General features: G+C 35.8%; 2 protein-coding genes across 3 annotated transcripts; one reads left to right on the forward strand and one right to left on the reverse strand.

Annotated features, from left to right (window-relative positions):
* Positions 1-907: 907 nt before the first annotated feature.
* Positions 908-2,166, reverse strand: LOC140178761 (uncharacterized). The gene is made up of 2 exons (XM_072216002.1): positions 2,095-2,166; positions 908-1,216 (listed from the first exon to the last, which is right to left on the reverse strand). The coding sequence occupies exons 1-2, from the start codon at positions 2,164-2,166 to the stop codon at positions 908-910; spliced, it is 381 nt and encodes a 126-aa protein (XP_072072103.1).
* A 5,646-nt stretch (positions 2,167-7,812) lies between these two features.
* Positions 7,813-13,015, forward strand: LOC112744384 (subtilisin-like protease Glyma18g48580). Of its 2 annotated transcripts, none has more exons than XM_025793991.3 (11): positions 7,813-7,978; positions 8,106-8,215; positions 8,949-9,046; positions 9,413-9,568; positions 9,701-9,842; positions 9,977-10,523; positions 10,692-10,786; positions 10,885-11,187; positions 11,328-11,457; positions 11,537-11,750; positions 12,274-13,015. In XM_025793991.3, exons 1-11 carry the CDS (start codon positions 7,886-7,888, stop codon positions 12,816-12,818), a joined length of 2,433 nt encoding a protein of 810 aa, XP_025649776.1. In that variant the 5' UTR covers positions 7,813-7,885; the 3' UTR covers positions 12,819-13,015. The 2 variants fall into 2 exon arrangements, with proteins under 2 accessions (XP_025649776.1, XP_025649777.1); XM_025793992.3 differs by having other exon boundaries at positions 7,839-7,978; positions 9,701-9,824.
* Positions 13,016-13,937: the final 922 nt, after the last annotated feature.

Below are 13,937 nucleotides of genomic sequence, written 5' to 3' on the forward strand. Positions count from 1 at the left end.
ATGCTGGAAAGAAAGTAGACGAGGAAAAAACTACTCTGGAGGCTAGGCTGATTGTCCTTGCTGCTGAGAAGAAGCAGCTCAAGAGTGAGAAAGAGGACCATGGGTTTGAAATGTTTTCTGCTGGTTTCGAGAGAGCGGTCGAGCAGGCAAAGCTTCTGGCGCCTGCCGTGGATCTATCAGCGTTGGACCCTTGCAAAGTAATTGTTGGGAATGAATTAGTTGATGATGATGATGATGATGTTAAGGGCGAGGATGAAAATCCTGGTGTTTAAGCTGTATTAGCTTTAGGTTTGAGTTTTTGAAGTTTTTTGGACTTATGGCCGTTTTGGCCTTGTTTGATAGGTTTGTTATGAATGCTGGCTTTTAGCCGAACAAGTTTTATAACATTGATATTTTGCTTCATGTTTCTGTTACATGTTTATTTTTTGTGAAGGATGTTTGTTTGAATACTTCGGTTTGTTAGTATTGTCAGGTTGAGTATAGTATGATATAGAATGTGGATAAAATTAATTGAATTTGGATATGATGAAGTATGTGCGGGGTGGTGTGCCTCATTAAAACCTCTCTAGCAAAACCCTCCTTAGGGATAAAATCTGGTAGTAGGAAAAAGAGTACATCACCATGCCCGACTTGTAGACTAACTGAAGTACAGTCTTAAGGAAGATATGTTCCAACTATTTGGTAGGATAGTTCCATCAAGTTTTTGTAGTTTGTAAGCTCCTTTGCCGATGACTTTAAGCACTCAGAATGGTCCCTCCCAGTTTACACTTAGCTTTCCATGTTGTCGTATGTCCTCTATTCTTCTGAGGACGAGGTCGCCTTCCGATAGTATTCTTGGTTTGAGTTTCTGATTGTATTTTCGAGATATAGCTCGTTTGGATGCTAGTTTTTGTAGTTCCGCTGTGTCTCAGTGTTCTTCGACGAGGTCAAGCTCAGTTTTTCTGTTTTTGATGTTATCTCTTTCGCTAAGTTTTGTAGTTCGAATATTTTGTAAGGATACTTCGATGGGTATCATGGCATCGCATCCATAGACCAGCCTGAAGGGTGTTTCCCTTGTTGATGATTGTTCAGTTGTGTTATAGCTCCACAGTACTTCAGGGATAAGCTCGGCCCATTCCCCTTTTGAGTCTTCTAGTTTCTTTTTAAGACCCTGCAAAACGATCTTATTTGTTGCTTTGGCTAAACCGTTAGTTTGTGGATGTTCGACAGAAGAGAACTGTTGAACTATTTTGAAATTTTGTAAGAAATTTGCAAATTTTTTATTTGTAAATTGTCTGCCGTTATCAGTAATAATGAATTGAGAAATACCGAATCGACGTAATATATTTTTCCAAATAAAAGAAATCATTTTTTCAGAAGTAATTTTTGCCAAGGTATTGCCTCTATCCATTTTGTAAAGTAATCAATGGCGACAATTAAAAATTTAACCTGGTCTGGGACGGGTGGAAAAGGTCCGAGGATATCTAGCCCCCATTTGTTGAACGGTCAGCATATCTCGGATGCGTGTAACTGCTCGGCCCGGTTGTGGATGATTGGTGCATGGCGTTGGCAGTGATCGCAACGCTTGACTTTGTTCATGCAATATTGTTGTATTGTTGGCCAGTAGTAACTTGCTCAGAGGATTTTGGAAGCGAGACTTCGGCCGCCTATGTGTGTGCCACAGACACCTTCATGAACTTCATCTATTTCCAGCTTGGCTTCTGTCGCATTTAAACATCGTAGGAGAGGTCTTTTAAATCCTCTTTTGTATAAGTCGGTGCCGAGCAATGCATAGAAGCTTGCTCTTCTTTTGAATTTTCGTTGATTTTGGATGTTACTGGGGATGTTACCTGTTTGTAAGTAATTTATGAAAGGTAATCTCCAATCATCTTCCTGCGAAATACTCGAGACTGTTGTTAGCATAACACTAGGTTCTTCGAGTGTTAGTTGAGATAATATGGGTGTGGGAGTTTGATTTCTTGTTGTTGCTAATTTTGAGAGGATATCTGCTCTATCATTTTGTTCCCGAGGTATGTGGGATATATTGAATTTTTGAAAATTGTTGACGAGGTTATTGATGATAGTGTTGTATTTTTCTAATAATGGATTTTTTACCTGGAAGTTACCTGTTACCTGCTGAACCACAAGGAGAGAATCGCATTTGACGTTTAACTGTGTTATACCCATTGTGTTAGCCAGTCATAGTCCTGCTATTAGAGCTTCATACTCTGCTTGGTTGTTGCTTGCGTGGAAAGTAAATTGTAGGGATTGTTCTAATGTTGTTCCTTGTTCGTCTTTGAGTATAATTCCTGCTCCGGAACCCTTACTGTTTGAGGCTCCGTCGACGTATAGTGTCCATATGTTATCTCTGGGATCTTTTTCTTCTGAAGTAAGTTCCGCAATGAAGTCGGCCAGTGCTTGTGATTTGATGGCACCTTTGGACTGGTATTGGATGTCATATTCTGACAGCTCGATCGGCCATTTGATTAATCTCCCTGCTAGTTCAGGCTTCGTTAGTATTTGTCTTAGGGGTTGTTCGATTCTGACTACAATCGTGTAGCTTTGGAAATAGTGCCTCAAGCACCTGGCGGTTGTTACCAGAGCCAAAGCTAGTTTTATAGCTTCGGGTATCGAATCTCTGCATTTTGAAGGTGTTTGCTGATGAAGTATATCGGGTGTTGTTGCTTTCCTATTTCTGTTACTAAGATAGAGCTGACAGCATGATTAGTGATAGACAAATAAAGATAAAGTGGTTTACCAACTTCTGGAGTTCAGAGGATTGGGGGTGCTGATAGTATGACTTTGAGCTCGGTGAAAGCTGCTTCGCATTCTTCGGTCCAATTCAACTGTTCTTGTTTCCTTATACTTTTGAAAAAATGGTGTGATTGGTGTACTATGCGGGGCAGGAACCTAGCCAATGCTGCAAGTCGGCCAGTTAATTGTTGGGCTTCTTTAATTGTTTTTGGGCTTCTCATGTTTAGGATTGCCTGACATTTTTTGGGGTTGACTTCTATACCTCGGCAAGTTAGCATGAATCCGAGGAATTTTCCGCTTTGAACTCCGAAAGCGCATTTTTCTGGGTTGAGCGTCATGCTATATCTTCGGAGTTGCTGGAAGATTTCTTTCAAGTCATTGACGTGTTCTGCTGTATGCGTAGATTTTGCTACCATGTCGTCAACATAGACTTCAATGTTTCACCCGATTTGGTTTGTGAAAATTTTATCCATGAGTCTTTGGTAAGTGGCACCTGCATTTTTGAGTTCAAATGACATGACCTTATAGCAAAAATTACCATTGTCAGTGATAAAAGCAGTTTTATCTTGGTCAGCCTCATGCATTAGGATTTGGTTTTAGCCAGAATAGGCATCCATAAAACTTAAACATCAAAAACCAAAGGAATTATCAACAAGTTTATCAATACACGGGAGGGGGTATGCGTCATTTGGGCCGGCCTTATTAAGGTCTGTATAGTCCACTCACATCCTCCACTTACCGTTGTTCTTTTTTACCATTACCACGTTGGCTAACCAGATGGAATATCTGAGCTCTTTGATGAAGCCGCCGTTGAGCAGTTTTTCGGTTTCCTCGAGGGAGGATGCCCTTTTGTCTGTGCCGAGGTGTCTTTTCTTTTGTGCTATAGGTCGAACTGATGGGTTGATGGCTAGCTTGTGACAAATGATGTTGGGGTCTATCCCTGGAATGTCTGCTGGGGTCCATGCAAACAAGTTGGCGTTTTGTCTTAGTAGCTCGGTCAGTTGATCCTGTTCTTCGTCTCTCAGCACGCTGCCGAGGTATGTATACTTGGCTTCCTCGCCTGTTAACTAAACTTTAGTGAGGTCGTCGATTGGCATCGGCCGTTCTTGGTGGTTGGTCCTTGGGTCCGGTTCGGCCAGGGGGGTAGTTGTTCCGAATTGTATACGGCCTGGATATGTTGTTTTTCGGGTTGTTTTGGTTGTTTGTTCCTCAGGCTGGTGTTATAGCCTTGCCTGGCTTCGTTTTGGTCTCCATGGATAGTTATGACCTTGTTATCCTGCGAAAGGAACTTAACACACAAATGCACAGTAGAGACAATAGCATTGAATGCGTTCAATGAAGGTTTGCCCAGGATGATATTATAAGGGCTTTTGCAATCTATGACAAGGTATTGTATGTCTATTGTTTTACTGTTAGGGTATTCCCCAAAAGTGGTTTGTAACCAAATGTAACCTCGGATAGAGACCCGCTCACCTGAGAAACCTACCAATTCTCCGAACGAAGGTTGGAGGTTCTTGTCACTCAACTTCATCTTTTGGAATGTTGAAAAGAATAGTACGTCCACGCTGCTTCCTGGGTCTATCAGGATTTTCTTTACCAGTGGCTCTCCGACCTGTGCTGTGATGACAACAGGGTCGTCCAGGTTTTGATCATTTGCCTTATAGTCATTAGGGATGAATGAAATTTCTGGCTTGTCCTTGTTGATAGGTCGAGATGGAGTTGATTCTATCATCGTCATCATAGCTCGGTATGTCCTTTTCCTTGCCGAGTTTGTACATCCACCACTTGTAAAACCACCAGAAATGCAATTTATTATTCTGCGTAGTGGATTGATATCACTGTCTACCTTTTTCCCTTTGTCTCGGGAATTGTCAATCGTTTTGGATGGCGGGCCGAGGTCTTCTGTGATCCGCTTTCGACCACGGCTGTCGATGTACTTGTCTAATAGCCCTTGGCTGGCCAGCTTCTCAAGGACATCCTTTGCTATCACGCAGTCGTTCGTGATATGGCCGTACTTTTGGTGGAAAGCACAGTACTTAGATTTGTCTACATATCGTTGGTCTTGATATGTACCGGCTCTATTAAGAGGTTTAATAAGCTTTGAGTGCAGGATGTCTTTTATGATATCCTCTCTTTTTGTGTTGAGGGGGGTGTAATTGTTGAATTTTGGTGTTAGCCTGAACGGTCTCTGGTCCGTCCTGTTGCTTGGTTGTTTGTTTCGCCTTTCCTCCTCCCTATTTGGTTTTTCCGCTCTTCGTAGTGCTCAAAATTCTTCGACTTCAATCTGGGTCGTCGCTTTTTCTCGAAACTCGGCTAGGGTCTTTGGTTTTGCAATGACTATAGATTCTTTGAATTTCCTCGGCCGGAGACCGCTCTTCAAGGCGTGGTGGTAGACTTCGGGATTTAGGTTGGGTATCTTGTTGGTCGCTTCGGCAAACCTGGTCATGTAATCTTTCAGGATTTCGTTCGGCCCTTGTTTGATGGTGCTTAAGTAATCATAATTGTGGACGTATATGTTGGATGCGGCGAAGTGATTGACGAACTGGTCGGCTAGCTCATCAAAGTTTGAGATTGATCCTTCAGGAAGGTTAGAAAACCAGATTAAGGCGGCTCCGTCTAGAAAAGTTGGGAAAGTGTGGCATAGGATTGGATCAGATTCCTTATTTATAAACATCATGGCATGAAATTTAGTGACATGGACATTCGGGTCTCCTATTCCTTGGTAAGGTTTTAGGGTGGAAGGCAGGGTGAAATTTTTGGGCATGTTGAAGCTCATAACTTCTTTTGTGAAAGGGTTGGTTCTCTTGGTAGTTGTTTTCATGGCTTTGGGAATGGTGTGCTTAGTTTCTGAAGTATGTTCATCATCATTGCCTTTGTTTTCGGCATTCTTGTGTTCTCCTCCTTTGATACGGTCATGCTCCATTTGGCGTAGGAGTTCGGCCATCTTGTGGTTTTCGGCTCTGAGGGCCTCATTGATCGCCAGGATTTCAGCTTGATTGGTGCTTGATGGAGCGTGACTGTGCTCGTCCGCCATACGTCGTGACCTGCGAAAAAAAGTATGGAAAACGTACAAAGTAAAGGATTGTGGGGTTAGAAAAATCGTGGCCCTACGGTGGGCGACAAATGTTCCTATGTGAAAGTGGGCTCCGAGGTATAGCTCGTTTTACAGACACTTGAACTAGCTTTCCTTGGTGTAAAGAGGGTGGAACGATGTCTTCTTCATGGAAAGGCGGCGTTGGGTACCTGCAAAGGGACTCCAACGCTCAAGTAAGCATGAATGTATGAGAATTTCAAAGTAGAATTAGAATGAATTGTGTACCTTTTACTAGACTAGTCATCTGATTTTATATTACTAGCCTATAGACGATTATTTGAAATTCCGTTAGGTTTGACAAAGTCGTACTTGCTATTATTTCGGTTATTGGGGTTTTGATGATTTGGTTGAAGAGATATGTAGAAAAGTTATTTTGTTTTATCTTATTTCGCTGATTCTGATTCCGGAGTTGTTGGTGTAATCTGACTTAAAGAAACAGATCAGGTACAAATTAAATTAGTATACATAATTAAATACTTTCCACTAGTATAAAATTATTTTTTATAAGAATATAAAAATAGTAAATTTTCAAATGAGCTCTACTTTATCGTCACAGTCCGCACAATGATAGAACTATTCTTTTGAGGAGGAAAGATAGGTATGAAATTCCATTTATGGATTAATTTACTCAAATTATTCTACTTAATTTAAAGGATGCTTTTTTAATTATAGTAAAACCCGAGTCCGAGTGGAAAGGAAAAGTCAGCCACCACTTAATAAATTTTAAAAAAGATAGGAAAACAAAGTTTTTTTTTTTTTTTTTTTTTTAAAGTTTGAGAGTAAGCCTTATTCACATTTCAAAAGCGAAGATTCTGTGAAGCATTTAATATATTTTTAATATATTTTTTATGCAAAATATTTTTCATTTTGGATAAAAAATTTTATAATTTTTTTTATCCAATAAAAATTAAATTTTAATTTTTAAATTATAAAAATTTTGATATTATATTATAAAATTATTTTTTTAAAAAAAAAAACTTAAGTTAATAAGAATAAAGAGACACATTAATTCTATCTCTGTCGCCTGTCGGTCACAAAGCATAGCTATTTGCCTAGTTCTAATTAAGTTTTCATATTTAATTACATTACATATAGATTCACTGTATGTAAAGTCAACTAAATCTGTTAGAAAAAATGAATATATTTTAAATAAAGCTAATAAAATATATTTTGAATAATAATATTATATAATTAATAAAATTTATAATATTTGGTCAACATTTGATTACAAAATTTTAATTTTAAATTTTAATATTATAAAAATAAAATATTAATTAAATATTAACTAATATTAATAAAAAATGTTAATCTCTTAATAATTTTTGTATATTTTTATTAGTGACTACGTACTGAAAAATATTATGCTTTAGATTTGTTTTTACACGTCAAAAATAGAGAAGAAAAGATTTCTACATGTCTTTTTTGCATTTTAATACGAGTTTTAAGAGATTGTAATTATTTCTTTTAATTTGTCGAGTTAAAATTATATATATACAAAATATATATTGTTTATTTTGAATAACAATTTAACTACGTTAAATATTGACATAAATTAAGCAAATACTTAAAAATTATATATTGAAATGTAAAGGGTAAAAATATTTTATAAGATTATTCTTAATTAATTGATTTTACTACTTATTCTTTTTTTCTAATTCTTCAATAATATTTTCTCAGTTACTTTTCTAAATTATATTATCATGATACTTGGATTGAGTTTTAAACTTTTCAGACATAGAATTTTGGTGATATTATGTCATGATATCATTCATCTCAAAAATTTAAGTTGATTGGAAGAGACAACAAATATGAATGATTATATTTCTAATACATAGAATCGATATAATTGAAAAATATTTAATATTTTCTTAAGAAAAAAATTAATATTACAGAATTTTTGTAATAAATAAATAATTATTTAAAAACAAATAAAGTTTAGAATAATAAACAATAATTTTAAAAGCTTGTAAATTCAAATTAAATATGTTCTAAGAAGACCCTTTATATACAAACGCTAGTTTTGGCCACCAATCCATTTCCAAAGACGACTCCAAAAATATGGGAAGTTCCAAGTTTCACTACCTTCGCATTATTGTTTTATCATTTCTTCTTTCCACCTTCTTGCCAGAAGCTGTCCACGGCAGCAAAAAGGTATGACAAATTTGTTTGTTTTGCTGAATTCCCCATCATACATGACTCTAATAATTTAAACATTTTTTGGGATTCTTATTCTGTTTTTGATAAAAGCTTTAGATTGTTATTAATCTCTGTTTTACAGTGCTACATTGTGTATTTGGGAGCACATTCTCATGGCCCAAGCCCTACCTCTCTTGACATGGAAGCCGCCACATCTTCTCACTATAATTTGCTAACTTCAGTTCTGGGAAGGCATGAAAATATGGGTTTAATTTTGATTAACTACTGTTAACATAATTTTTTACTTATTTATAATTTTGACAATTCGATCATCAAAATATAAACCACATAGACTACTACACTACTATTTTTAATAGATTTAATTATTTTATTAATCTTTATAATTGTACCAAATTTATAATTATATTTTTATATAATTTTTTAATTGAGTTTTTACACTATTTTTAATTTGTAATTAAATTTTTATCAGTATAAAAAATATTAGATTTAACAAAACAAAAATTTTGTAAATTGAAAGTATTCATAATTAAAAACATAATTAGATCTTTGATCACATATTTTTTTAGAATAAATATTCTATTAATTTTAACTTTTTTTTATAAAAGTAACTTAATTATAAAATTAAAAAATGATCTAATTAAAAAATATAGACTTAATTACAAATTTACTAAAATAATATGAATTAACAAAATAATTAAATCTTTCTAATAATTAGTATCTGCATGAAAAAAGTTTTTATGAATATTCGTTTAATATCATGTATGTAATGTACCACCACTGTCATCATATGGTACTATTAAAATTTAAAACTTCCAGGATTAGTAAAATAAATTCATTAAGAAACTAATAATTACTGTACATTAACAGTGTAAAATTAGAGTTTAAATTATTTATCAAGCTATGATAACCTAAATACTATTATTAATGGGTTAATTATGCATGCTTGAATATTATTGATTGACAGCCATGAGAAAGCGGAAGAAGCAATGATATACTCATACAATAAGCACATCAATGGCTTTGCCGCACTACTTGAAGAGGAAGAAGCAGCACATATTGCAAGTGAGAAAACACTTTTATTATTGTTAATACAAAAATTCATTTGTACACTAAAATTACTTATTATGCATTTATATATAAATATATATATATATAAAATTTGATTTATTTTTAATATATATTTTATATTAATAGTTAATTTTAATATACCCTTAATATGATTGATGATAATTTACCTGCCAATAACAGTGTTTTCACTTTTCAACAAACTTTGAAGTATGTAATAATATATAATTCCCCAGTCACCGTCACTCTTAATAATTAGTCCAAATAAAATTAAAAAACACTTATTTTAGACCAAATAATTAAAGAGAATTTATTCTATTTTCAAATAGTTGAAAATTGAGAGGTGTGTTTTGAGTGGGACAGAAAAGCCAAATGTAATCTCGGTGTTCTTGAGCAAGGAGCACAAACTTCAAACAACAAGGTCGTGGGACTTTCTTGGACTAAGAAGAGATGCTAAGAACACTGCATGGCAAAAGGGTAGATTTGGTGAAAATACAATCATCGCCAACATCGACACAGGTAGTATATTATATTTAGAATAGTGTTAAATTTAAAAGACGATGTGGAATGTGTTGAGGCTTTTTATTAAAAGCTGAAAGTAACATAACATAACAAAATTCTTGAATACCCTTGGGATTGCGCCATGTACAGGGGTCTGGCCGGAGTCTAAAAGCTTCCGGGACAGAGGATATGGTCCCATCCCTTCAAAATGGCGCGGCGGTAAAGTCTGTGAATTGGACAGAGTCCATGGTTCCTCCAAAAATCTCTGCAACAGGTTATTATTATTATTATGGTAGAGTATCTTTTTGTGTCAAATGTATGGAATAAGTTCTATTTGTATATTAACGTTTAAATCGTTTTATTTATGTCCTAAACGGACGTTTGTAAAAGTGATTTAGTGAGCTAAACAATATTTCCTGTGAGCAGGAAGCTTATTGGAGCAAGATTTTTCAGCGATGCGTTTGAGGCAGCAAATGGGAAGGTGAAGGCAAACGAGCGTACAGCGCGTGACTTACAGGGACACGGGACTCACACTCTATCAACCGCCGGGGGAGATTTCGTCCCGGGAGCACATGTATTTGCAGTTGGTAACGGCACCGCAAAGGGTGGGTCCCCCAAGGCCAGGGTTGTAGCGTACAAAGTGTGTTGGTCCAGAATAGACGAAAACAGTTGCGACGAGGCCGATATCATGAGCGCAATTGACCAAGCCATCAACGACGGCGTTGATATCATCAATCTCTCTGTCGGTGGCCGACGGGGTGTAACCGCTCAAGATATATTAACCGACGGGGTCACCTTAGGGGCTTTCCATGCCATGTCTAACAACATTCTGTGCGTCGCATCGGCTGGAAATGATGGACCTTATCCCGGCACTGTTGTCAATGGGGCTCCTTGGATATTCACTATTGGTGCTAGCACCATTGACAGGGACTTCACCAGTACCATTACTTTTAGTGACGGTCGCAAAATCATAGTATGCATCATCTACCTTAATACTCTGCTTTTACTTTATTACAAGTCCTACCAGATCTCTCTATTATAAGATTTCATATACTCATAATTACTTTATTGTTTATTATTATATATGTCATTTGATTATAGATTTTATATTAAATTTTAAAAGTACTTATTCAATTTTTAGGGTGGCAGTCTTTCAGTAACATTGCAACCTGACGAAGCCTTCGATTTTATCCTTGCTACTGATGGTAAACTTGCCAATGCAACAATCCAAGATGCGTAAGTACTCTTACTGCGATTTGTGTTTTTATGTATTTACTCATAAATTTGGCATAAAGTAAACGCCTGTTTTTGTTGTTGTATGTATACTTGTGCAGTCAATTTTGTAAGCCAGGAACACTTGACCCGGCAAAAGTTAAAGGCAAAGTTGTGAATTGCATCAGAAAAGATAATATAAAATCAGTTGTTGAGGGTTTGGAAGCCAAATCCTCGGGTGCATTGGCAATGTCGTTGCAAAATCAAAAGCAACAAGGGAAAACACTTACCGATGAGGCTCAAATGGTGCCTAGTGTGAGTTATCACGGGAAACCAGCTCAAAAGAAAAATCTTGTTAGTCACCCTCCAAAAGCTCCCCATCCTCCTAAAGTGCAAAATACTTATTATGACGTCATAACTGCCACGTAACTACAAATCCTTCTTTTACGTCGTTTACTTTACAAGAAACTAATAGTGTCAAAACAATGCAATGAACATTTCCAATATAGAACTCTCAGTAAAACAACCTATAAGTGCAATGCACTAAAGATAGTTGCCATTGCAGCGCTCCACCGACCCCGTCTCTTACAGTAAAGCTCTCCCCAGCGAAAACAGTGATTGGAACGAAGCCAGCTCCAGTGATGGCATCCTACTCATCAAGAGGACCCAATAAGATTCAGCCATCCATACTCAAGGTATGTATGTATGTATATACATAATACGATCTTTAGTTACATGTGACTGGTTTTGTTTTTTGTTTATTTTTTGTTTCAGCCTGATATAATTGCACCTGGAGTGAACATACTTGCTGCCTATTCACTAGGCACAAGCCCCACTACCCTCCTACAAGATCCTCGCCGCTTTGAATTCAATGTAATGCAAGGAACTTCTATGTCTTCTCCTCATGTTTCTGGTATTGCTGGACTTCTCAAAACTCTGCACCCTACTTGGAGCCCCGCAGCTATTAAATCAGCAATTATGACTACTGGTAATATATACGTATACAATTACTAATATTCTCATGTGGCTTTGCTACCGTTACACTGAATTTTTGTTAGATGGATATTAAAATTTATAATTAATACATCATTGATATATAAAACCGGTTTTTATCGATTTTTTAACCAATTTTTTATTATATTTTTGCATGAAACACATTGGCAAAATGACAATTTTTTTTATTAAATTACTCGATTCGGTCTTATTTTTAAAACAGTGATTTGGATACTATGTATTTTATTAATTAAATAACTATCCCTTCAAATTTTATAACACTCTTCAAAAGTTATATTGTTAAGTATTAGTGGGTTTATTTATTTATTTATTTTTATTTTTGAGTCTTATGTATATTTATTGTTTTAAGTGTTCCAATTATAAGGTTGAGCCTTTATTCAATTATACATTAAAATGTTGAGCCCTCAATTTAAAGTTATGCCTTACTTATGCATGAGAATTTTTTTTCCCATAAGATATGTTTAACCTATTCATTGTATGTGCTTGGTTGCTTGCAGCAACCACAAGGGACAACACAAACAGGCCAATCCAAGATGCATTTGATGACAAGTTGGCTGGTCCTTTTGATTATGGGTCAGGACATGTTCAACCAGATCTTGCAATAGAGCCAGGATTGGTTTATGATATAGGATTGAAAGATTACCTAAACTTCTTGTGTGCCTCCGGATACAATGAACAACTCATCTCAGCACTTAATTACAATAGCACTTTCGTTTGTAGGGGAAGTCATAGCATAAATGACTTGAATTACCCTTCTATTACATTGCCAAATCTTGGGTTGGATCCGGTAACAGTTAAGCGCACACTCACAAATGTAGGCCCTCCTGGCACATACAATGCAACTGCCAAAGTGGATGGATCCGAAGTTACTGTTGTGCCCAATTCCTTGACCTTCACGAAGATGTATGAAAAGAAAACATTTAAGGTTATTGTGCAGACATCAAGTGTGATACAGCGTTACAAATATCAATTTGGTGCATTGGTATGGTCAGATGGAAAGCACATAGTTAGGAGTCCTATTACCGTCCGGCGCCGCAACTAAAATGTTTGTGTTATGGTTAGCTGGCTGTGCTGGTTAGCATGCAGATGAATATATGTAACAATAATGGGGATTTATATGTTAATGTTACCACGGTGTTGTGTGCTTTGTAATAATTCATGCTTCTTGCGTGAGAGTGAGAGTGATAGGGCAACATATATGTTTGCAGTGAAGCCAGTTTAAATTTTTCAATCTCCAAATTGTGCTTAATTCTAATTAAAATTTCTATAAGGTAGTCAAAAAATGGTTTTCAGTATTGTTAAGATACGAGGATTTTACCTTTTTTCCTGGAGGTTAAATCACTTCACACTATTAATCTATTATCTAATGATTTTGGGTGGTTACCAACTTGAAAAAAAATGTTTATAAAATAGAGAAAATATGATGTGAAATTTCCTACTAATGACCCCTGCTGCTGCTATATAGTTTGGGTCTCAGGTCGGATAGTCCGACAGCACATGATTACGGTCATTAAGACAAATAATACTACACATTTATGTCTTTTTATAAATTAAGTTAAATAATAATGTTAATCATAAAACCAAATTGGGTTGGTCTACTGGTTAGCTTACTAATCTGCTTAAACAAGTGTCGGGATTCGAATCCCATCTTTTGCATGCAGCAACCCAAGAGCTCAATACCACGACGGATTTGTCTATAGCCTGTCGGACTAAGAGATATCGTGAGAAACAAAAAAAATAATATTAATCATAACTAATTTTTATTATATTAAACTAACTTGATTAAACTTATTTAACAAAAAGACTTACATGTATAACATTATTCTTTTAAAATTGAGTCAAGATCGAATTTCATCCCTTAGGTAGTGTTTGGTGGAGAGACAGATACGGAAAGACTGAGACTGAGAGACAGAGACTAAGAGACAGGGATTGAAATAAATCTCAGTATTCTGTTTGGTGCAAAATGAGAGACAGGAATTGAAACAAGAATGAAACTCTAATTTAATTTGCACAAAGGATAAAATTGGAATTAATTAATTGAAATGAAAGTATTTTAGGTATAAAATGTTATTAAAGTTCCAGTCTCCATCTCTAAAAATTTCAGTCTCCTGTGTCCCTACTTTTTGGAGGTACTGAAATACTGAAATTTTAGAGACAGAGA

This window comes from Arachis hypogaea, chromosome 14 (assembly GCF_003086295.3).
Source record: "Arachis hypogaea cultivar Tifrunner chromosome 14, arahy.Tifrunner.gnm2.J5K5, whole genome shotgun sequence".
In the NCBI taxonomy this organism is placed as follows: domain Eukaryota; kingdom Viridiplantae; phylum Streptophyta; class Magnoliopsida; order Fabales; family Fabaceae; genus Arachis; species Arachis hypogaea.